The sequence below is a fragment of the Bos indicus genome, chromosome 27 (assembly GCF_029378745.1).
Source record: "Bos indicus isolate NIAB-ARS_2022 breed Sahiwal x Tharparkar chromosome 27, NIAB-ARS_B.indTharparkar_mat_pri_1.0, whole genome shotgun sequence".
NCBI classification, from domain to species: domain Eukaryota; kingdom Metazoa; phylum Chordata; class Mammalia; order Artiodactyla; family Bovidae; genus Bos; species Bos indicus.
In genome coordinates, this window is record NC_091786.1 from 38,950,516 (window position 1) to 38,975,671 (window position 25,156).

The 25,156-nt window shown below is 47.6% G+C and overlaps 1 protein-coding gene across 13 annotated transcripts in view; it reads left to right on the top strand.

Moving 5' to 3' along the window:
* Positions 1-24,894, top strand: part of PSD3 (pleckstrin and Sec7 domain containing 3) — a 492,229-nt gene extending 467,335 nt beyond the window's left edge. For all 13 annotated transcript variants that reach the window (XM_070781676.1, XM_070781663.1, XM_070781662.1 and 10 more), the window contains one exon: positions 17,064-24,894. In XM_070781676.1, coding sequence (XP_070637777.1) covers positions 17,064-17,279 — 216 coding nt within the window. In that variant the 3' untranslated portion in view covers positions 17,280-24,894. The remainder of the gene's footprint in view (positions 1-17,063) is intronic.
* Positions 24,895-25,156: the final 262 nt, after the last annotated feature.

The window sequence follows — 25,156 nt, forward strand, 5'->3', positions numbered from 1 at the left end:
AGTGGCATAAGTTATTAATAACTCTTAGACGTGAGTAGGGAAAGGGCAACTCTGGCAGTTCAAACCTATTAGAAGGGCTGGGCTTCTTGAACGGGGCTGTCAGAGGCTGACTGAGGAGCGAGTGCTGAGGGCAGGCTCCCAGCAGCTCCCGGGTTCACTGTGGCGCCATGGAGACCTGGCAGGCAGCATAGGGCATCACGAGCCAGCAGACCTAAGGTTGGAACATTTTCTTTGGCCCTCACAGTGCTGGATTTGTTGGTGCTGAGATTTGAATGCGTTTAGGGAAGATCAGCTGGAAAAGGAAATGGCAAGCCACTCCAGTGTTCTTGCCTGGAGAATCCCAGGGATGGAGGAGCCTGATGGGCTGCCGTCTATGGGATCGCACAGAGTCAGACACGACTGAAGTGACTTAGCAGCAGCAGCAGCAGCAGGGAAGATCTGCTTCTCGATTGAATTGGTTCCCCAAAGTTGTGGCTACTGATTGCTTACAAGGGTTCATGTGGAGTCTAAGCTCACCTTTGACAGAGTTGTTAGGCATCACAAGTCTATGTAAGAAACTCGCTGTCATTTCCCAGTTTTCAAAAAATAAATATCAGAAATAGCTCCACTTCCTTTTGACTTATTTCTACTCTATTCAGTTCCCTTTTCACTTAAAAATGTTGAATCGATCACCACCCCCAGTATACACAGCCTGGCTCCTGAACGCGGTTGACTTTGCCGTTGCTATGTAGATGCTGCAGACACTTAGATGTGTTTTATGCCTTAGATCTGTGAATATGGGCTTTGAATCAACTGTCTCTTCATGGTTAGAAAATGGGTACTTCCAGGTACATGTGTTCTCAGGTTCCAGTGCAGCAGGAAGAGAAGTCCATGTCCCTGATGGCTCAGCTTTGTTCTGCTCAAGGGCAGAACCAAGGCCCCTTGCTGAATGGGCTGGAATTCAGCCGCGTGCTCACTCCTAAATTTCAGCCTGGAGCAGAAAGTGCTTATGGCTTAAGGCAGGCAGGACCCACACCAACCACATGGCTGGAAGTGCAATTTTAGCAACAGCAAATGTCCATTCTAACAAGACATGTAAATCTCTCTAAATTTTAAATCGAAAAAAATCTAGGACATTCTTGAGGCATGCTGCATCTTTTTCTGAATTTCTAATTTTTGGTGTATGTAAAATGGCATGGTTCCTTCTGAAACTGATGTACTTGAGAACAAGAGCACATTCCATATAGTGCCAGGAAGGAGACTCAAGGCAGCTCGTATGGAGAAGTGCACATAAGTACATTTCTGGTTGGAAGCCCTCAGTTTTACTGTGGGGTTATTTGTTGGCTAGGTGGGTGGATGGGCGGTTTGATGTATTTCTTTTTGAACAGATTCTCTGACTGTGATCTTAGCTCTGTTTCTTCAGATGGCACAGTTTTTATCTGTCAACATCACATAAGTAATTTTCACATTATGGACCACTTCTCCTCTCACAGGAGCAGTGAGTGCAAGGACATATCTCAGGGCACTGCCAGCTGTCCCCGGGCAAATGTGTTACTGAGACAAGACGATCTGGCTGCTAATTTGTGAGTGGACTTGGTTGTAAACGTACAGAGATAGCCATGATCACTTGCTTCCTCCAGAGTGAAAGTAAGGGAAATTTCCCCACCCTCTTAGGAGATTAGCAGCCAGTCTGTCTCAGGAACAGAGTCTAGCCTAAATCCAGTGACATCTCCTTTATAGAAAAGAGCACAAAGGTGATTATGTATGGATCTGAGAAGCTAAGATGTGGCAGGTTAATTGACTTCTTGCGGAAGTTTAGGAATTTTTTTTTTCTTGTAGAAGACTAAGTGTTAGAGTCCAAAGCTAGAGACCCAAGTCCAGCAGTTGCCCAGACATCCAAGTCCAGTTCACATCAGAGGCAGGGGTTTTGCGTTGCCGTTTGGAATTGCATTTTGTACGGCACAGTGAGCGAGGGCTGCAGAGCTCTGGGTTTTCATCTGTAAAGGATGACGCATGCTTTTGAAGGGAGGAGAAGCTTAGCAACAGGGAGCCTTTGAATCACATTTTAAACAGATGATTGAGAAGCAGAACAGAGAGTCAGTCATGGGCCCTGCAGTGACTGTCCTTAAATCCATCCTCATGCCTGAAATGTCTGCTCTGAGGAGCATCACTCCTTGGGGTGAAGGTACTGTCTGCGAGAAAAGGGCACAAAAGCTTGCAGTTATAAAACAGTGAAATGAGGAAAAGGGATGGCCTGGAAGTTAGGCCACTTTAGTCTCGTCCTTCTCTGGACCTCGGTTTCTGGCTATAAAGATGAGATGGAATTGAGTGAACTAACCTTAAGGCCCCTTCTGCCTCTGTATTTTTGCTATAACTTACTGACCCTGATGCTGGGAAGACTGAGGGCAGGAGGAGAAGGGGGCAACAGAAGACAAGATGCTTGGACGGCATCACCAACTCAATAGACATGAGTTTGAGCAAACTCCCAGAGACGAGGGACAGCGAAACCTGGCGTGCTGCAAGCCATGGGGTCCCAGAGAGTCGGACACGACTGAGCAACTAAACAACAGTATACTAACATCAATTAATGTGTTAGATTAACTCACTCTTACGATATCTCTAAGAGCATTATTAAACATAAAACAAGAATATTTCAATTTGGGGATCTCAGGGGATCTAGACCAGCTCTGTCCGATACCAATATAATGCAAACCACACATGTAATTTTACGTGTTTAGTAGCCACATGTAAGAAGAAAAAGAAACAATTGTAATAAGATTTTTCAGTTTAACACAGTATGTCCCAAATGTTATCATTTCCATGTGTAATAATATAAAATATCACTATGTCTGACGCGTTTTTTCCTTCCTAAGCCTTCAGACTGCAGTGTCTCTGTGCACTCGGGACTCAGGGAGCCACTCGGGGCATGTTCTCTGGCTCCTGCAGGGGCCGGTCTGTCTAAGAGCCGGCCAGGAGCGGAGGCGCCCTCCCGAGATCGCGCGGCGTGCAGGTTTCTCACATAATCGAAGAGGTCTGGCTGTCAGGCTCACGTAAGACTCTGTCCGCCCTGCTCTGGCCGTGCCTTGCTTACTGTTTCAATCGTTACTTCTGGCTGGGGCTCTGGTGTGAGCGCTGTCACCAAGGGACCTGGGAGAATAGACTGACCTGTGTCAGTCTCCCCACAAAGCAGTTCTCCCGGGAGCAGCGTGAGCCGCCCGCTTCGTGCTCCCTTAGACCCTTTTAGTGACCCTCCTGGCCGTCACTTTTTACTGAGTTCTGGTGCCATTAGCCCTTTCCTGTGTGAACTGTTTGTTTGTTTTTTTCTTTTTATCCAGAATGCTTTATCTCTAACTACATTAGGCTTCTTCCTACTGTTGTCTATAAGAATCTGTACGCGTTTGAGGTAAGAGTTTTAAAAACTCGTTTGCTTGAGTCCCCGATCTGATTCAGGGGCTTCTCGGAGGGATCAGGCTTCTTCAGTCCTTTCGGAGGGTCTAAGTTCAGAATTACTCAGTAGACTTATAATGGAAACTAATGTTTTCAGAAATGTTTTTCTGAAAACATTAGAGAAAATTCAGATGCAAAAAAAGCCTGTGTTTATACCAGGACTGTCAGCCCAGCCCTCCCTGGAAGGCTGGGGCCATTCCCAGGCACGGGCTTGTTGCAGGAGCGCGGGTCCGCCCGGCGGTCCCGGGGGCTCGGCTCACGCACAGGACGGACGCGTAGGGGCTCGCGCGGGACGTGTCCGCCCTCACCAGGCCCGGCCTTGGGCCGCTCTGTGGCCTGCTCACCACGCCCGGTTTCCATGTGCTTCCGCTCCCCGGAGCGGTCCTGTGTCCTCGTCCGTGAGTCGCGACGCCCTCCTTAGGGAGGCCCCAGAGGTTTCCCGCTGCCACCCGCTCCCCACGTGGACCGGAGGCAGGAGGGAGTGAGGGGCCTGCCGAGGCTTGGTCACTCCCTGGATCCTCCGACTCCACGGGACAAAGATACTTTACCACGGCGACAGGCTTGCCATTGGCCGCGGAGCCGGAGAGGGTAGAAGGACATTTGAACTGGGCCTGCAGAAGGTGCAAAACAGCTTTAAGCTCAAAAGCCATCAATATATTTGGGGATGATGTGTCCTGGGAAGTCAATGGGGAAGGTGATTTACCTTCAAACTTCCTCAGATCCTCCTTTAAAAATTTCCTGGAAAGACCGGCCTGTCCCCTTATGACTGGCATTGCCATTTTGGGAGCCGCGGTGTGACAGGCCAGCTAGTGTGATGCGTCCACGAGCATGCTTCTGAGGGAAACCGTGGGTGATGTTAGGGAATCCCGGGACAGCCAGAAACACAACAGAACAGAAACGAAGGATGAGGAGCGTGGCCTGTACAGGAATGCTGTCCTAACAAACTAGAATTTTGTTTTAGATGCGGGGTCCCAAAGGAAAAACTTAGAGACACACTTTATCCCATGGGAGTTAAATTTAGCTTCTTATCCAGATAAGTAGTGTTCCTTCAGCTCAATTACTTATCTTAGGTTTGTAGAAACTCGACTTCACATCTATGTGCTTCAAAGGACAGACTTTTTTTTTCCACTTTGCTGAGCAGCAAATTTGTTAATCCCACGGATGCAGAGTCCATTTTCTTCTTGCAGTTAATTTCACACTCAGCGGTTGTAAAAGCCCTCAAACAGGGCCACGCCGGGCGGTCAGTAGGACTGAACCCCGGCTGGGTGGGAAATAGGCGATTCTTAAATTTTCCGCCAAGAAAGGAAACTGTGTTCTCTTGGCTAAGTGAGCTCTGTGGACTTTTAAATTGAGAATTTTGGGGTTTAATTTCTTAAGAAGAGAAAAAAATCTGGGTACTGATACAGACTGGGTCTATAGAAAGGGTTTCGAGAGCATCAAGAAACCAAGTGTGAAGAGTGAGAAAGGCAGCAGCATTTCACAGGTTAGTTTCGGAATTGGGGACGCTCTCCTGGACACCCGCTCCTGTCTCCTCACAGAGACAGGGATGCTGCAGAGGTGAAGCGCTGCAGGGAGACTGCGTGCCCTGCCTGGGCCTTGCAGCTGGGGAGGGGTCCGGGGAGGGGCAGACAGGACCAGGGTGGCCGTTCGGCCTCGTTGCCCCGCCTCTGAAGGGCCTGCAGGGTCTCTGGGGGCAGCGGCCTGGGCTCACCTGTCACGTGGCAGAGAGCGGGCGCCTGAGGACGGAGACCTGGACACTCCCCAAACGCTCTACAACCCCAGTGCTTTTTGTCTGTATTAGGGCTTTTTTTTTAAAACCTCTTCTGCTTATATTATCATTAGATGTAAGCTTTTTATTTTAGTTTTGTTTTTAATTGAACTCAAAAAGTCCATTTAGAGAACAGTCGAGCCAGAAGGCAGACTGAAATGAAACAGTAGAATTCACACTGCCTCGGGTTTTTCCAGAGAGCCCCGACTACAGACTGTACAACCTAAAAAGGTGTCTGTTTGCTCTGTCTTGGCGGTGGGTCACCACTGCACGCAGAAGCCTGAGAGGGGGATGGCAGAGGGGGAAACGTTGACATTTTCTGTTTAAAATGGTAAGAACTTATCAGAAAGCTCTGTTTTGAATGTATTGCTCCCTTAAATTAATAGATAGTAGAAGGTGAGCCTACTAATACCTACCTACTAATACCTAACTACTAATTTATGTAGCTTTCAGGTAAGAACTTATAAGAAAGCTCTGTTTTGAATGTATTGCTTCCTTAAATTAGTGGGTAGTAAAAGGTGAGCTGGAGAAGGCAATGGCACCCCACTCCAGTATTCTTGCCTGGAAAGTCCCATGGACAGAGGAGCCTGGTAGGCTGCAGTCCATGGGGTCTCGAAGAGCCAGACAAGACTGAACGACTTCACTTTCACTTTTCCCTTTCATGCATTGGAGAAGGAAATGGCAACCCACTCCATTGTTCTTGCCTGGAGAATCCCCGGGGGTGGAGGAGCCTGATAGGCTGCCGTCTGTGGGGTCGCACAGAGTCGGACATGATTGAAGCGACTTAGCAGCAGCAGCAGAAGGTGAGCCAGCAAGTTAGGGAGAAAGTCTGCAAATCCATTCTGCACTGTCCTATAAAATGCAGAGCCTTTATTGAATAATCAGTTCCTTCAGCAGCTCCCTGCTCTGTTGGCTTGTTTTAATTGTTTTGGTTTCTTCGTTTTCCGGTGTGAAGCTCTAGGAGCAGAAACTGTTTTGCTGTGTGTACATGACATTATTGCTGTTCCTCTCATTTCATCTGAAGCTGGCCTTTTACCCTGCCTTCATGAGAAAGGGAAATGTCAGGAGGAAATGTATTCAGGATCTGATTGCTGGAGCAGCGAGGTCTGAATACCGATGGCAGTGCCTAAGTTAGGATTGCCATCACAGTTTTCATTTAGCCTGTTACTATCGTATTCACGTATCAGAGGTCAAAAGGAGATAGTGTTATATTAAATGAAATGAAAAATGGTATGCAGAGCTGAGGAGAAATGAAACTGCTCAATCAGATGCGTGTACATTTATATGTAGCTGTGTTTAAACTTCTTTTCAAATAATAATTTTACATATATAATATATATGTGTGTATATATATATATCTTAACACTTAACATTTAACCTAAGCCAGAACTCTTGTGGCCTTAGACACTGTATTTTTCATTCCCTTCTAGTAGGGATTGCTGCTAGTGAAAGGGATATGTTTCCTACCTGTTTGAGAAGTATTCTTACAGGTGATTGCAGACCAGCTTAATAAATTAACATTGCACAAAATGTAGTAAGGAGGTTTCCAAGTGAAGAAAACTTGACTTTAAGAAAGAAAGAAGCTGTTTAGCATTTGAATTGTCTTTGGCTCTTGGTGATCAGGGAAGGCTTCATGGAAAGAGCAAATCTTAAGAAGGAAATTAAGGGCAAGAGCTTGCTGAATGGACAAGGCCTCAGAAACAGTGTTCAGGTGCTTCTCTGCAGAGAGTAGCCACTGAGCTTGGATTTGGTCAAGTCCCATCTCAAGTTTTCTGATAGTGGGACGAGCTTACACAGCTATCCTGTGAGAAGTCCGCTCACACTGTCGGAGATGCCCGAGCAAGGAATCTGAAACACGTAGCTCTGAGATTTTTAAGAACTGATCTGAGAAGGAATCCGCAGAGACCACAACAAAACCTTTAAGAAGGTGACCAAAGGCAGCAGTTGTCCCCAAGACACCTGGCATTCTCAGACTCCCTCTGTCCTTCCATGAAGTACACACCCCAGAAAGGCCACATAATGACCATTAGCCAGGATCTGGGAAGGTGAATCAGTGCCATCCTGACCCCAAGACAGCACTTGTCACTGCCAGCTCGCTTCCCACAGACCTGCAGAACGCAGCCCGTCTCATGGTTCATCTGGAGCTGTGTCCACTCTTGTGCAGTGGTTACTCTGAGACATGAAACTGTATTAATTAAACATTAATTTTTAATTAATGAATTTTTTGTTGTTTATTCTTCCCTTTTTATCATCTGGTTATAAACACTTTTGTCAGAGCAAAGGTGTAACACCTACGTAGTATTATTACTTTACTTATTTGTTTATTGTCAGCAGCAGATTGAAAGTGAAAGTTGCTCAGTCGTGTCCAACTCTTTGCAACCCCATGGACTATACAGTCCATGGAATTCTCCAGGCCAGAATACTGGAGTGGGTAGCCTTTCCCTTCTCCTGGGGATCTTCCCAACCCAGGGATTGAACCCAGGGCTTCCTTGTAGCCAAGCTGGTAAAGAATGAGCCTACAATGCAGGAGACCCTGGTTCAATTCCTGGATCAGGAAGATCCCCTGGAGAAGGACTGGGCTACCCACTCCAGTATTCTTGGGCTTTCCTGTTAGCTCAGCTGGTAAAGAATCCACCTGCAATGCGGGAGACCTGGGTTTGATCCCTGGGTTGGGAAGATCCCCTGGAGAAGGGGGAAAGGCTACCCACTGCAGTATTCTGGCCTGGAGAATTCCATGGACTGTATCGTCCATGGAGTCTCCAAGAGTCGGATACAACTGAGAAGCAGATTACTTCCCATAATAATATAGATGAGACTGCTGCTCTGACCCACAGAGCTCAGAGTCTTGGGTGAGCATTGAAGGATTTACCCAAGGCTGAATGTGATCCTGTAAGTCACATGCAAGAGTCACCAGGCAAAGGAATTCACATAGAAATGACCATTGACAGACGCTTATCTTTTTAATGAGTGCTTTTGTTAGAAGGTAAATTTAGAGGCTGCCCTTCACATCAGAATGAGAGCTAGTGACTACCAGATGAAGAACCACCACGATGTACATACACTGGTCCAGTTTCTGTTTTGACTTTTTTTTTTTTTGCCAAGGACAATGCTTTTTTAAAAAAATTTGGCTGTGCTGGGTCTTAATTGCTGCACAGGGTTTTCCCTAGTTGCAGCGAGCAGGGGCTCCTCTCTGGTTGCAGAGCGCAGGCTTCTCATCGCGGTGGCTTCTCATTATGGAGCCCAGGCTCTTGGACACACAGGCTTCCGTAGTTGTGGCACGTGAGTGCAGTAATCACGGCTCCCGGGCTCTGGAGCACAGGCTCAGCAGTTGTGGCAGGCACATGGGCTTAGTTGTCTCTCAGCAGCTGGGATTTTCCTGGACTAGGAAGATCCTACTCCAGGATCCTTCCTTGAACCTACGTCTCCTGCATTGGCAGGCAGATTCGTTACCGCTGAGCCACCAGTGGTGTGGTATAAGCTGCTTTTCTTTCTCTGTAGAGAGAGAGCCCCAGTCTTAAGTAGGCAGCCTCAGCTCACTCTGCAGGGTTTGCGTGGGTGGCGTCTTGACAGCCGTGGTTGACACGCGTGGATGAAGGGCATAGACGAGTCTCTGCTGAGTGGTGTCCCTCAGGGCCCGACCATAGCATATTGACAGAAAATACGGGAATGTGGACCACTGGAGGTCAGAGAGTGTCCCCAGAGGCAGCCAACGCAGGGTGCATCAGGTGTCTCCATCTATATCCGTGGTTTTATTTTTCTAGAATTTGCCACACTGAGAGTTCAGAATGTTTTCATTAGATATGAGAAGTGTTGTTTACTCTGTGTATCTTCCGTGCTCTCTGTGCTGCGGATGTATTAACAGACAAAAGCCAAGTACTTGCCCTCGTGTGATTGCCTTCTAGGATTGGCAGGGGAGAGATAAACAAGGTCGTTCTGTAAGCAAACTCTGAGGCTCGTGGTGAGAACGCCAAGGAGAAGAATAATTCGGTGACCGGCTATCAGAGCAGCTGTGGCAGTTTTCGGTCCCGGTGGCCAGGGAAGGCCCCCACGTAAAGGAGACGCTTGAGTGAAGGTGGAAGCGGGTGAAGAGGCCAGAGAATATGCCCTGTGGGCTCCTGGGGGCTATGCTTCCCCGGGCAGAGAGAAGGTACCATAGGTCTGGAGCAGCAGCGTGTCTGCTGTGTTCAGGGACAGTCAGGAGGCGAGTGACCTGTGCACAGCGTTCCTGGGGAGGGCAAAGACCCCAGACGGATGGAGGGGGCGGGGGGCGGCACTGGTGGAGGTCTCCTAGGCCAGTGTAAGAGTTTGGGGGTGGGAAACATTTTTAAGGATGAGAAGCCATTGGAGAATTTTGAGCAGAGATGACACATTCTAGCCTACAGTTTAGCCCATGACTGTCTTTTGAGAAGAGTTTGCTTGGGGGGTCAGAGAGGGGCAGGGGACAGAGAGACAGCTGTCACAGTAACCCAGGCACAAGATGATGGTGCTCGGTCCAGACTGGAAGTGGTGGAAGCAGAGACATGGTGCGATTCTGAATTTATCCTGAAGACAGAGGGACGGGAGAGCTATTGGAGAAAGAGGAGTCAAGGAGCAGAGTTTTTATTGTCAAGTTTCCTTCCTCAGGATTGTAGACCCATCTCTACGCTGCTATCCTAGTCATCACTAGCGTACTAACCATTACCCAGACCCAGAAACTGCTCTGGGATAAGTGCTGGCTAATTAACTCTTACAGTATCGTTACCCTCCATGGCCTGGGGGAGACCTAGAGACCTGTACTTCAGCACCATGGAGAGTAAGCCATGGGGCGTAAAACTATTCATGGAGATAATAAAACAGTCAATGATTCAGTACTTATTATGTGACCACAGTATGGCTTAGAGTGGACTAACATCCATCCATAATTTGTGGAATATTCAGAGAAAACCCAACAAAACTACATTATACCAAAGCCTATTAATTAAGTATATCTTTTCCTAAGTAAAATTATGACAGGCAGTGTATACACAGCTTAGTTGGGGTATTGCTTTTTATTGAAGTACAGTTGATGTGCAGTGTGCCCATTTCTGGTATACAGCAAAGTGACTCAGTTATAAATATATGTACATTCTATTTCATATACTTTTCCATCATGGTTTATCATAGGGTTTTGAATACAGTTCCCTGTGCTATACAGTAGGTCCTTGTTGTTTATTTTATATATAGTATCTGCTAATCCCAGCATCCTAATATATCTTCCCCCTTTGGTGACTATAAATTTGTTTTCTATATCTGTGAGTCTGCTTCTGTCTTATAACTAAGTTCATTTGTCTCATATTTTAGAAACCATATATATATCTGATATCATATAATAGCATTATTTCATTCTTTTGTTCGGCTGAGTAATATTACAGTGTGTGTGTGTACCCCGTATCTTTTTTATCCATTCATCTATTGATCACACTTAAGTTGTTCCATGCCTTAGCTCTTGTAAATAGTGCTACACTGGGGTGCATGCATCTTTTTGAATTCAAGTTTTGCCTGGATACATGCCCAGGAGTAGGATTACTGGACCATAGAGTAACTTAATTTTTAACTTTTTAAGGAACCTCCATACTGTTCTTCACAGTGGCTGTACCAATTTATATTCTCACCAACAGCATAGGAGGGTTCCTTTTCCTCCACCTGCTCTCCAGCATTTATTATTTGTAGACTTTTTGATGGTGGCCAGGCTTACTGGTGTGAGGTGATACCTCATTGTAGTTTTGATTTGCGTTTCTCTAATAATTAGCATCTTTTCTTATGCTTGTTGGCTGTCCATGTGAAATGTCTGTTTAGGTCTTCGCCTATTTTTTGATTGGGTTGTTTTTTATTATTATTATTATTGAGTTATACGAACTATTTATCTGTTTTGGAAATTAAGCCCTTGTCAGTCAAATGGGATATTGTTTCTACAAGTGAGTCCAAGCTGAGTGTTGACCAGTTTATTTATCTGCGAATAATAGAAAACTTGACTGATTATTTAAACAGTATAAACATTCTGTATCTCACTTAAGAAAACTGGAAGTGGATGGCCGCTGGCTGCTTGAGAGTTGCCGGCAAAGATGTATGACCTTTCTAAAATTCCTGATTTGCTCTCCTTAGCACACTGACTTTTTGTTTTCATGCTTATCGTTTCGTGGTTTCAAAGTGCCTGCTGTAGCTCCGAACATGTCATCTCTGACCTTTATCAGAGCCCCAAAATCTGCTTCCACAGAAGCACCCTGGTCCGCTCCCCTTGTGTGTCATAGGCCAGGTCTTGGCACAGGGCTGCAAGGTTGACTGACAGATGGGTGAGAGTTGGGTTAGTGAGAGTTGGGTCTAACCATCTGGGTTGCACCACGATTCCTGTCCTGGGGCTAGGCAAGAACTTGATGCCCCCAGTGAGAAGCGCAGACCCCTTGGCTGAAAGAAGAGGCTGCTCCATCCTCTAGCAGCTTCTTTGGCCGAGACTGACCCCTGGAACATGACCCCTCAGGTTTTCAGTCTCTAAGCTGGTGCAGCAGGTTGAAGTGTGATTGACCAACACACTTCCCTACACAGCAGCTCCACCCTGAAAACAAATGTCAGGATTGGTCTTAGGAAAAGGAGACATGTCTTCTCTGAAAGGAAGAATGGACATAAACCCTCCCAAAGATGCCACGTGGCTGCATTGTCAGGAAGAAGTCCACATGTCCCACCCAGAGGGAGAAGCCCGGAGCGGGCATGGAGCAGGACTTCGAGGGCGGCCCTGCCCCTCCACTCCTGGGCTGCGTTCAGCTCCCTGTCTTGGCTCAGAGGCAATCTCTCCATGGCCCCAAAGCCTCTGAATAGAGGTTCACAAATTCAGTGAGTCTGTAATCCCGAAAGAATGTGAATTACAGTCCTTTGAGTAGTCCTGAAGAGTCCTGAGATTAAAGGTAAGTTTTCCTAAAATATATTGAAGAGCATTTGACTTGGCCACAGACATTGGTAGAAAGCAAAGCCGTGTTACAGGGTTTAGCAGCCTGTCTCCTGTGAGCCCGTTTACCTCAGAAACAGCACACAGCCACTGGAGGTGCCTAAACAAACCCACGTTGTTTTTCCCTTATTTCTCTCAACATCCGAGCAGTCCTGGCTCCTGGTCCCCTCTCACCCTTCCCTCTGCTTTGTCTTTTCTCAATGCTCCTCCTCTGTGCTCTGCCTTTGGTTTGTTGATTGACCTGCTTATGTAATTTACTGGAAGGAAAGGAAAGTATCAATAGCTCAGTTGTGCCTGACTCTTTGCAACCCCGTGGACTGTAGTCCGTCAGACTCCTATATCTATGGTTTTCTCCAGGCAAGAATACTGGAGTGGGTAGCCATTCCCTTCCCAGAGGATCTTCCTGACCCAGGGATCAAACCTGGATCTCTTGCCTTGCAGGCAGATTCCTTACCATCTGAGGCATCAGGGAAGTCCAGTTTACTGGGGCAAGAACTTTGCAGCTGGAGCTGTAAAATCAGTGGATGAAATGTCTTTTCTTCATGTATTTTTAGGTGAATTTTCCCAATAGTGTCAGTGTCTTCAAAAACTAGTAGAAAATAGCCTAGTCACCTTTTCTCCTTTTGTCCCCTTTCAAGTCATCTCAGAAAATTGTCCTTCATACCCCTTTGATTGTATAATTGCCCTAGCTTTGTGAAATAGTATGCCTTACATTGATTTTCTGAATCTATTTTTAAACTGTCTTCAGATCATTTTATTAAACCTTGTTCATATCGGGAGTAGTTCTTTCTTGCATTTTAATCTTGCCACCAAAGCAGTTTATAGAGACAGATTAACTCTCTAAATTCCTGGAATGAATAGATTTAGATTTCATTGATGATTGACTACTATGTAATACTGATGATGTATTTTTATTAGCAAATGCCCTTATTAAACCCTTATGTAGCTTTCTGAGAAAAGAGTAGTATTTTGTTCCTTTGTTACTTCTTTACTAAAACTGGAATATGTATCAATTAGTGATGCTTTCATCAACAATTAGCAGTGCCTTGGTGATGGACAGGGAGGCCTGGCGTGCTGCGATTCACAGGGTCGCAAAGAGTCGGACACGACTGAGCGACTGATCTGATCTGATGCGCTTGAAAAGGTGCTCGGCATCACTAATCATCAGGAAGATGCAAACCGAAACCACAGTGAGATACACCTCATACCCGTCAGAAGGGCCGTCATCAAAAGAACACAGATAACAAGCGTTGGCGAGGATGTGGAGCAAAGGGAACCCTCCTACGCTGTTAGTGGGATTATACGCTGGTGCAGCCAGAGGGGAGGGATAAAGTAGGAGTTTGGCTCTAATAGGCACAGACTGCTGTATATAAAATAGACAAATAGTAAGGAGCTATTGCATAGCACAGGCAACTGTATTCAATATCTTGTAATTACCTATAAAGAAAAAGATATTTTTATAAATATATATAAAGATATTTATATAAATATATTTAGGTGAATATATAAAGATATTTAGATAGATATTTTGGTAAAATTTATATAATCATAGTTCAGTTGGTAAAAAATCTGCCTGCAATTCAGGAGACCCAGTTTGATTCCTGGGTTGGGAAGATCCACTGGAGAAGGAATAGGCTACCCACTCCAGTATTCTTGGGCTTCCCTTGTGGCTCAGCTGGTAAAGAATCCACCAGCAATGCAGGAGACCTGGGTTCCATCCCTGGGTTGGGAAGATCCCCTGGAGAAGGGAAAGGCTGCCCACTCCAGTATTCTGGCCTGGAGAATTCCATGGACTGTACAGTCTATGGGGCCGCAAAGAGTCAAACACGACTGAGCAACCTTCACTCATATAAAGATTTATATAAAATATTTATGAAATGGAATCACTTTGCTATAGACCTTAAACTAACACAAGGTTGTGAATCAACTATACCTCAGTTAAAAACAATGAGGGCAGCCACTGTGGAAAACATAGGGCCGTCCTCAAAAAAACTAGAAATAGAACTACCACATCATCCAACTCCCACGTCTGGGTGTATATGTGAAGAAAATGAACACACGAACTCAAAAAGATAGTGCGATCCAGTGTTCATGGCAGGATCATTTACAACTGCCAAGATATGGAGGCAACATCAGTCCACCACCAGATGAATGGACAAAGAAGATGTGGTCCATGAACAATGGAGACCACTCAGTAATAAAAAGAGAGACATCCTACCATTTCTGACAATGTGAATGGACCGAAAGGGTGATATGCCAGTGCAATAAGTCAGAAAGACACATACTACATGATTTCATTTATAAGTGGAATCTAAAAAAAACAAAACCAGTGAACAGACAGAACAACAGAAACAGAGCCATAGACACAGAGAGCTAACAGGTGCCTGCCGGAGGAGAGAGGTACAGAGAGCTAACAGGTGGCTGCTGCCGGAGGAGAGAGGGCTGGGGTAAGGAGGGAAACAGGTGAGGCACTCGAGAGACACAGACTTCTAGTTGCAAAATAAATGAATCAATAATTATGTGACATCTTTACACGGTAACAGATGGTAACTAGATTTATCATGGTGATCATTTTGAAATGTACAGAAATGTTGAATCACTGTGTTTGTATAACTGGAGCTTACCGTGTTGTAGGTAATTTCTACATAGAAAACAAACAAATGAATAAACAAACTCATAACAGAAGAGATCAGCTTTCTGGAGATCCGTTAGGGGAGGGGAAATTGGATGAAGGCTGTCAAAAGGTACAGACTCCCAGTTACAAAGTTAGTAAGTGCTAGGATGTGATGGAACACGTGATAAGTGAGATAGCACTGCTCCATGCTGTATATTAAAGTTGTTAGGATAAATCCTTAAGAGTTCTCATCTCAGAGAAAATCCTTTTTCTTCTGTTCCTTTAGTTTCGTGTCTGTGTTACACAAGGGGTTTCACTAACTTGCTGTGATCACTCTTCCATGATGCATGGACATCGTATCATTATGCTGTACACCTGAGAGTTACACAGTGCTGCGTGCCGATCATATCTCTGAGGAACTGGAAGGAAAAAATGTGGGGAAAATACCACTACCTGATGAAGAGTGGAATGTACGGTTCATGCTTAACGAGACAGTCAGAGGTAGCAGGGACAATGAGCGCTGGGTCCAGCCACTCTGTGCTCCAGAGCCTGGGCTCTCTCTGTCTTTGCCTCCCCCTCAGGCCTTGCGTACCGCCCCTCTGCTTCATGCCTGCTGCCCGTGTCGTGGGTTGCAGCTTTAGGAATACAAGGGAAGGGCTGACACCAGTGATTCTCCTAAGCCCCTCTTTATCAGAAAGCAAGTTGCTTCCCCAGGCGCGTTCTCCTTACCCCTCAGTGGCCAAAGCGTCATGCAGCCCATCTTAGCTGCAAGAGAGTCTGGGAAAGTCAGTGTTTGGTTTTATCAACCTTTGTAGTGGGAGGGACGTAGGAGAGGAGGGGGGTTGAAAGTGGCTTTTGATTGGCCAAAGCTTCAGCGTGTGGCAGAGTTGTCATCCTAAAGTACACACTCATGCGTGTGTTTTCACATCCAGGGAGGACATAGAGCTTCAGAGTGTGGGTTCTAAAGTCAGGTTCCTGAGTCCAGATCCTGACATCACTTCTGTGACTCCTGGACTTATCGCTGCCTCTCTTTCCTTTCCTGTAAGACAGGGATGATAATGTACCAGTTGTGTGTGATTCTTGTATGAATAACCTGCAGTTAGCGTGTGGGTACCTTATAAATGTCATCTTCACCAACCAAAGCTTGGCACCCCAACATGGACGCTGACCAAACCCAGAGCAGACCTAAGGGCTAGTGGCTTTTCCCTACTTTTGAACAAAACAACTTGAAAAAGTAGCTTCTAGTAGCTTCAGCTTCATAATTATTAACTTAAAACTGAGATATACAAAATCTCAATCTAACCTGACAAATCTCTAAAAGATTTATTGTTGTAACAGACTTTGCCTGCCTTTGTTGAGACAATTTATAACCGATGTGTTCTTTTGTTTAGAAAGAAAATACTTTAGGCCTCTACAAATCCTTCCTGTGTTGAATCACTGTGATGGGAGACTTATTTTACAGTCTATCAAACTGAGAATCCGAGACCCTTCTATAATTTGCAACATATATATAAAATAGCTCTATATAGTGATTGGATACAAACTTAAAAAAAAAAAAAAAGCAGGAGCATCAATTAGGGTTAGGGAAAAACAGTCTCTACAGTGTTCTTCTCAATTATTCTTAGAACAAGATGCTCAAGGCAGGAAAATCAAGGAGTCGTTTAAAACATAGTAGACACTCAACGAACAGTTGATGAAAAACACATAAATGTGCAGAATGAAGAAAATCATCAGGAAATAGTTTGAGATTTCACAAGAAGGCAACTCTGAGAAGCTGGTAATCCTCACAGAGACGCGGTCACGGGTAGCCAGGGCCGGCTTCCAGGAAGTGTGAGTGTTGGTAATCCTAGCAGAAACGCAGTCACGGGAAACCAGGGCCGGCTTCCAGGAAGTGTGAGTGGTCCTGTCGGGTCAGGAGCTTAAGTTCCAGGAAGTGTGAGTGTAAGTCCATCACCAACTGCTTCCTCAAGCTGGAAGTGGAGAACCGGGCGCCCCCGCCAGGTTCAGGGGAGGCCTCGGCCATGGCCCACGAGGTGGCCCCAGTGGCTGCAGGCTGAGCACCTTCTGGTCCCCAAAACCAGAGGCTACATTGTCTGGTGCTGAGCATTCAGGAAGCATGCTTCCTCCATCTGCACACCATTCCTGCAAAAATGCAGAACAAAGGAAAACCCACAGTCTCTCCTCAAATCAGTGAACCCCTCAGTCAGTCTCCCGAGAGCCAGCCCTTTCCTGGGCCGTGGGCTGGCTTGTGCCTTGCGCTGTGACAGTGTCCCTGACCCCTCTTCTCTGACTCCCCTCAGAAAACCCGCTACGAGATGTATGTCCGCCTCCTGAAAGAGGGGGGCCTGGAGCTCCTGAGCGGCGGCAGAGGGGGCCCCGCGGGCCTGAAGAAGTCGCACTCCAGCCCCTCGCTGAACCCAGACACGTCTCCGGTCACTGCCAAGGTCAAGCGCAACGTGTCGGAGCGGAAAGACCACCGGCCTGAAACGCCGAGCATTAAGCAGAAAGTTACTTAGGATCCATCTGTGGCCAGGAAGTGCTGGTCGTGGAGCAAAACAAGAGGTTTTCAAGATCTTTCTGGTAAATCCATGAATATATTTAAAAAAAAATGTCTGTGACTAAATGGTGCATTGGTAACCTTTCCCACTGTATATTTTTGTTAGTTTCTGTACAGGTCATCTCTTTGCTCTTGATTTCTTTGCTTTGATGACTTGCTACCTGATGACTAATGCACCTTTTGTGAGGGGGGGACACGATTCAGAATGGATTGTGGGTCACTTCTCCGGTTTCTCTCGTTTGCACTCTGCTCACTTGTTTTGTGTACAAATCAGCTGTTACACTTTTTTTTTTTTAAACATTGAATCCATTGTGAAACACTTAACTGGACAAACCTTTGTAGTTTAGAAAATTCTAGCCAGAGTTGGTAGGAGCCTTTTCTTGTGAAACCGTGCCCAGTCACAGAGGCGGAATCACGCTCAGAAGTTCGCTTAAGAATTCCCGTGGAGGGAGGCGCTGTTGCCCTGTGACCCTGGGCCTCTGAGCACTTGGTGTTGAGTCCCGGCCCGAAGGGGGCGGGGGGTGAGGACCTCAGGACTGGGAATGCAGGAAGCGCACTAGCTCGCTGGAAGTGTGGATTCCATTTCAGCCCAGCAAGGAGGAGGGAAGTGGAGTCTCAGAGGCTGAGGCAAGACGGCCGCAGTCCATTGTATTTTCCAAACACAGCATCTCAGTGGCGATAACGGACTCTCGGGGCTACAGCAGCTGGCGTGTGTTTGGTCCGCAGGAAATTGTTACCTCACCCCCGCAGCGTCCAGACGAGGGATCCAGAGCCATCTGCGATGGACAGCCTGCCAGCCAGGAATTAGATTCTTTTATACACATGAGCACGGCATTATCTCCTGGTTGTAAGAATTGGGGGTCTTCCTAAAAATATCAAAATGGAGCCCTTCTCTCCTTAATCAGAGCAAAATAAGAAAGGAAGACGTAGCTTTTCCCTAGAGTTCCTTGGCAATAGGATGTTGCTTCTTCATAGTTAAATCTGAAAGGAATGAAACCTGAAGGAATTATGGTTGCAGAGCTGAGGACCCTGCCTCCTGGTGGCAGCGCAGCATCCCCTGGTCTGGTCTTGCCTCCACCCCTGTGACCACCGCTTCATCCTCTGTTCTGAACTGTCCCCAGAGTAAATCCTTGATTCTAAATCGTTTCTTCGCCTCTGCTCAGAACAGTCATAAGCTTGTTCGAGGGACAGTCCCTTTGAAAATCAGGGCAATAAACAGAACAGTATGTTATTGAGGAGGAGAGAGAGATGAAAAGTGTGCCCACTCTGAGTTAGAAGTTTCTGGTTTTGAAACTTGAAAACTTGGCGACCCTTAACCCTAGGATCTCCACAACTTTGGAACTAACAGAATCACTCTGAATATTCTTCTCTCTCCCACAGACATTTGCTCTGGTTGTGCTCAGTTTACTAGTTAAGGTACTATGACCAAAGATGCAGGGACTCTGCGTGGATAGCACAGTTCCAGGGAGTCAGAGAAAACCCACTTTTGAACCCTGCAGTTTCTAGTGGTATCTTGTCCTGATGCACCAGCGTTTACACAGGACTATTTATCAGCACTTCCGTCGGCTGCAGAAATGCCCATGTTTGCTGGTGCCCAGGAGAGAAGCCCCTCTCTAAGGTTATAGCTGCTTGCTTTGTGGCATTTTTGCCACGTCTTTGAAAAGCTCCCTCTAACCCTCTTGTCTTGTTTAGGTAAAGGCAGTAATTGAATTTGTTTCACGAAACCTAGAAACCACCAGGGTGGTTACCGACATGTCCCGTGTACGGTTCTTTCTCTGTAGTGCTTCCGACTGAATCCACGGTTTCTACAAGGAACTAGTCTTTCTTCCTAGAATTGGAATCATCAGCATGTGTGTTTTCTGCCTAGATCTTTATCCTAAGCAGAGGGGAGAGAGGTGCCGAGACCACGTCATCTCTTTAATAACTAAAGAAAAAGAAACATCCTTGACTGGCTTGAATGTGTGTGCTCCCAGTCTGTGTGTGTCTGTGTGTGTCTGTGTGTGTCGAGTGTCTGTGTGTGTGTCCCTTAGCATCTGTACCGGACGTGGAATGGTACTTGCTGCGGCATTTAGGCAGCGTCGCGGCTCTGAAATCCTGGTCAGCATCGGCATTTGCTGCGTGACTTGCTGATGCTTCTCCAGAGCTCCTGGACGTGCCGATGGAGAGAGAGCTGAGCGGGCGCTTTGCAAGCTGCTGTGTATGCCGTGTTCCCACAGTTGGTCCCGGGAAACAGCCTCAGAGGTCATGTTGTGGGCCAGGATCCCAGACTGCTGTCGCTAGGTCAAGAGCTAAGAGCCACCCCCCACCCACCCCTAGGCCTCTGGACTGTCTGACACAGTGCCCCTCGCAGGCCAAGAGCTTGTCCTGTGGGAGGCAGGGCCTCTCCTGAGACTGGACTCTCCGAGGCTTGCCCCTAGCCAGCCGTGACTCCTCTGTGACCACTGCTTCCCTAGGGTGTCTGGTCAGGGGACGCTGAAGACCTTCCCCTTCCTGGCTCCCCATTCACGGTACAGGGGGCCTGGCTTCCTCCTGAAGGTCCTGCCCCCAGCCTTCACCCATCCCCTTACCTGTCCCTCAGCACCAGAGCCTTGAGGTCAGCCTCCATCTAATAGGTCCTCTTTACAGAAATACACCTCATATCAGCTTTTAGTCTAGAAAACCTTGAGAGTCACCAGAGTACCTTGGTGACAGTCGTGGGGTAGAATTGCCTATTTTAGAAGCAGCTATCTCAAGGTATACCCCCACCTTATGTGTTGGCGTTTCCAGGGAAGGACCAGGGATTCTCTTTAGCAATCAAGACTTAGTTATTAGGGTGCAGGGTCCTTATTTTACTGCCAGCCGTAGACATCATTTGAAGTATGCTTTTCTTAAAAACCATCATCTGCTGACTCTTAGTAATGCCTGATTAGACCAAGCAACACCTCTGTGCGTCTGATTAACCTCAGTAAAACCAGCGTGTGGAGAGGTGTCTGGGGACTGCAGCCCTGTGGGCCTGTTCTGTTTATCTCAGCTAAAGAGGAGGGGCGACCGTGAAGGGTCCTCTGCTTCTCCAGCTGCAACCCTCGTTGCGAACACGAGGCGTGCTTCCTAGTTAGCAGGGAGGTGAAGGAGTTGATTCTAGGAGAGAAAATCCACCCAGCTCCCCAAGGCCAACCGAGGATCGGCCTCCGGAGGGTGTGTTTCACCCTGCGGCCAAAGCAGGACCCCCTGAGCCTGGAGAGGGGGCACCTGCCCAGCAGAGAAGGTGCCTCCTGCTGGCCCTGGCCTGCCCGCTCTAGCCACAGAGATGAGGGAGATGCTCTCACATCATGCGGGGCTGGCTTTGGCTGCACACTGCACCTCTTCTCTGCCTTCACCCCTAACCGTAGACAGCTGGGGGAAAGTTGACCTTTGAGAAGCTTCTCCATGGTCTTACTTAGAACCCTTCCTTGGGTTTAGTTACTAGGTCACTGGAATTGGATTCTTTTTGTGTTTTGCCTTGTAGTCACCCATCAAGCTTTTTTAAGCCTGAGTTCACAGGGCGTTTCCCAGTCTTGAGGGTCCGGAGCTCCACAGTGGAGCTTCTTGGGGGTCCAGCTGGGGCTCAGCGGTCGGGGGAGCCCGCTTCCTCAGCTGCAGCAGCGGTCAGCCCGCTCTGCTTGCTTTTCAACCGACAGAGTCTTTGCAGTTGATGCATTAGTGCTGTTAAGTGGGAACCAGAGGGTCAGCGAGGACTGGCTCCGCGTCGAGCCTAGCTGATGACGAGGGTGGCCAGGCCTCAACCAGCACCCGCTTTTCTTCATGGAGCGCCTGAGTTCCTTTGACAGAAGATCAGTCCACGTTGTAAGGAGCTGGGCCTTCGCGCCTTCCCGGTTCCAAGGCTCTCTGGCTGGCTGTCTCCTGGGCCAGCAGTCCACCCCGGCAGTCACCCCCAGAGGACCTCCGAGATGAGCGGCTCACACTGTGGAATAACCCCACGGCCGTGAGGGGGCTCTGCCCCGCCTCTGCTCTCTCACCCGTGTCTCACTCTCCAAGGACTGAGGTCCAGAGCCATTGCTGTTTTCCTCCTGTGCCCAGAGCACCCACAGCCCAAGTGGGCCGCCTCTGCCTGGGACCGCGAGCGGCCAGTGCCTAGGGAGGGCATCCTCAGAGAGAGTCAGGAAAGACGTGGCCCTTCAGGGCAGGCTGTGGGCTTGACTGCAATGGCCTGGTCATTCCACACCGCAGGTCAAGTAGTTGTATATACGGTAGGCTTCCCAGGTCTCTTTGGCTCACCCTCTGTGATTTACCTGCGCATCTGTGATGTCGCAGGCTTTTGGAGAATGTTTATATTAATAGTATGTCAGACATCAACGAGTATGCTTCCTGTCTCCTGCCGGTGTTGTAATCGTGGGTATTTGTAGTTGTGTGCACCTCTATGTGTCAGCGTGTAGACTGTACGTCAGTATACAGTGTGCGTACATCAGATTTATTTTTGTCCTTAACCAGTGTGGTATGACAAGCAAGTAAAACCTCATAGGATTGAATATAATGCAGTTTTTTGAGAGTCTATATAGTGGTACTGTTTTATTAAACTTAAATTCAAATGATATTTTGATTAATTTTTTTTAATAATAAGATTTTATGCTAGGAAACTTCATCTTTGAGCTTTGACTCACCAGAGCAAAAAGGACTCTGAACTAACTTTGTTAAACAATTTCGGTGTACTGTGTACAATGCTGGGGTGGGGGTAGCTCATTATAATTTGAAATATACAGAAAGAAAGAAAAAAAAAAAAAAAAACCACAGGCAACCTGTGCAGTCTTAGCAACTTCAGTATTAAGAGCACTTAAAGTCAAACTGACAATTTGGGGCTTATTACAAAATGTGATGCTCTAGAGCACACGTTCTTTATTGTTGTAATTAGTCCGGAAAAATAGAGCTTTCAGAAGAATCAGCTAAGTGCCCGGCATATCATTTACGTACCTGTGACTATTTTACAGCAGCTCACACCACCCTCCCAGCCCTGCGTCCTCACCCTCTTCACCTTGAAGAACATCACCAACCCCTGCAGTAGGTCAGGCTCCCCGAGACCCAGGACTGCCCTCCGGGTCTACGGCTGCACCAGCTAAGCGTCAAGTCACAGGTAAAAGAATGTCAGGACAGACTGTGGACCAGGTGAAAACTTTAATATTTTTATACTTAGGTCTCTTTTCCTGCCTCTCCCCAAAGAAGAGCCGCTGGCCTTAGTTGTCTGAGCTTACTGCTTATCTTAACGGTATATAAATAGACCACTAGAGAGTAAGACTTTATTAACCAGCATGTTGGTGTAATTTAAAGCAAAACTGAGTGTGTGTGAGTGAGTGGTTGAGTGCAGTGCGTCTGTCTACACACGCCTGCCTGCCTGTCGTCCCGCGGGTCCGATTCAGAGCGTGGGAGCCGTGGGCTAAAGGGCTCAGCCTTGGCCCCTGACTGCGGTGGTGGTGGTTGCCCTTGAGTCGTTTTCTTAATTACCTGTAGTCTCAAACTATTGTTGCAGTTGTATCCCATTTCCTCATCTGTCCTTGACATGCAGGGCACTGGCCCTGCTTCCCTGCGGGGTCTCTTTTCCACTAACGTGTTTCCTCCTGAGAACCACAGTGATTTGCAGAAGCATCCCTTTAATTCAGAAACCACATACAAAAAGGGGTAACAAACTTTAAAATTTTAATGTGGGGTCTTAGTCATTTGGACCGTTGGGACTTTTAATGTAAAGTCAAGTAACCCTTTGGCCTGGATAATAATATCTCCTGCGTGGAGAGTATGTATGCACATTGACTCTAACGCCCTTAGGATACTTCTGAGTTGTAGGAACAAGAGTTAAAGGGGAAGGTGTGAGTCGCCGGCCTCTGCCCTGAGGGCTCTGGTACATGGGGCCTCTGGCATGTGTACACACGCTTGCACACGTGTACACAGTGAGTGCCCCGAGTCATGTAAACTCGAGACGCAGAGCGCTGGAGCGCTGCTTCGAGTATGGACCAAGGTGGCCGCGGCCTGCAGGCCCCCGGGGCAGGCAGGACCTGGAGAGACGCTGCGCGGGGAGGGGCTGGCTGGCAGGTGGGGGCCCTCCGCTCCCCAGCGTCCTGGGGGCGGGGCAGCTTCTCGGTTGCAGGTTCCTTTGTGAGGGGGTCACGGGGAGGAACACAGCCCTCCGCGGCCCGAGCTGGGCGGAGCCTGGCTGTGACGGGTTTCCCTTTGCAGGCTGGAGGCTCAGCTTTCACCAACAGTGTTATAAAAGAAAAAGCACCTTAGTGTCAATTCTTGGGAAATGTTGGTTACTAGGGAGAATTCTGGAGGTGCCCTCCGGGAGCCCCAGGCACAAGCTCGGTTCAGGTCCCACTGGGGCCTGGACTCCTGCTCGGACCCCGCGGAGGCTGGCAGGTGACTCTCCGCAAAGAGGGGCTCCTCGGAGCCCAGGGCTGGTCCACGGGCACCTTCCGGGGCTGCAGGGACCCAGCTGTCCACCCGGCCGACCCTGCCGAGGGTGCCCGCGTCCCCGCGGTGACACGTGACCGAAACCAAGACCATGTCCTTTGTCTTGGCGAGAAACAAGGTGGCCCTCTGGCCTGTAACCAGGGACAGATGATATCTTTTCCTTTGCACCCGCATTTCTGGAAGCGGATAAGGTTTCATTTCCGTGGAGGGGTCAGGGGAGGCAGCCCTCTTGGGCGAGGTCCCACCGGGGCCCTGTCAGAGCTGCTGGGCAAAGGCCCCGGCACGGTCCTCCGGCGTTCTCTTCTCCTGGGGTTCTCAGAGGCTGTTTCCAGAGCGGAATTGACACAAACAGAGAGCTGGTACCGCAGCCCCGCTTCCCGTAGGACAGGCGGAAGGGCAGTGGTGTGCAGCCTTTACCACATAAAACGAGCCTTGAACTTGGCCGGCCTATGAACCGGGTTACGTTTACTGGGGCTCAGATCCTCCCTTCACCGTCAGGGTTTCCTCCCCAGTCCCTTCCGCTTCGTCGCGGTCCTGGTGCCACAGGTCCCTGCACATTGTGAAAAGTAGTGATCAAATGGCGGCCTGCTCCTTTTCAGTGGCCAGACCGTCACACTGGCAGCCTTGGGCGAGCTCGTGGTCCCGACCCCTGTAGGAAACCTGTTCCTGGTTGCCCACCAGACTCGAGAAACGCCATCTCCCCGAGGAGCATGGCGGTTGTGGTGGTCACCTTTTGAGGGGAACAGTGATTTCTGTGGATATTGTTAAAGTGTTGGAAGAATATTTTGAAAATTAAGTTTACATTTTACAATTGCTTTATTTTTTATTAAAATAGTTGTATATAAATATTGCCCTATTTCACTGTTGTTGAGGTAAAGCTAAACCATGCAGTCACCTGATGTGTATAGAAGCTGTGATGTATAGAGTACATTTCTCTCCTGTGTAAATGTTCATGAATATAACTGTTCCTGTGTTTTTATAAGTTGGAGATAATTTGTTGTTTTACAACAACAGAATTTATTGCATTTAAATGGTTTTTATGTAATAGAAATCATACAAAATAGTGAAGGATTTAAAATATGTATATGATATATGTAAATGTACAAACTTTAGAAAGAAATAAATCCAACTGATTTCAGTCATTTTGGAGGAATGTTATTTGCTTGTTTAGTAAGCGGCTAGAATCATAACTCTAAGAAGTAACACAACACACCCCGTGACATGAAAAGCCAGCCACAACGCCACAGCCAGAGCTTTGGCCTGGGCAGCTGGCTGGAGGGGTGAGACACTCAGACTGTTCACCCTGCCACACCCCCGCTGGGCTCTGTGAAAGTGTGCTGAGAAGCCTTCATCAGGGGCTCTGGGGACGGAAGGATGAAGCTGTTTGAAGTAATTTCAAGAATG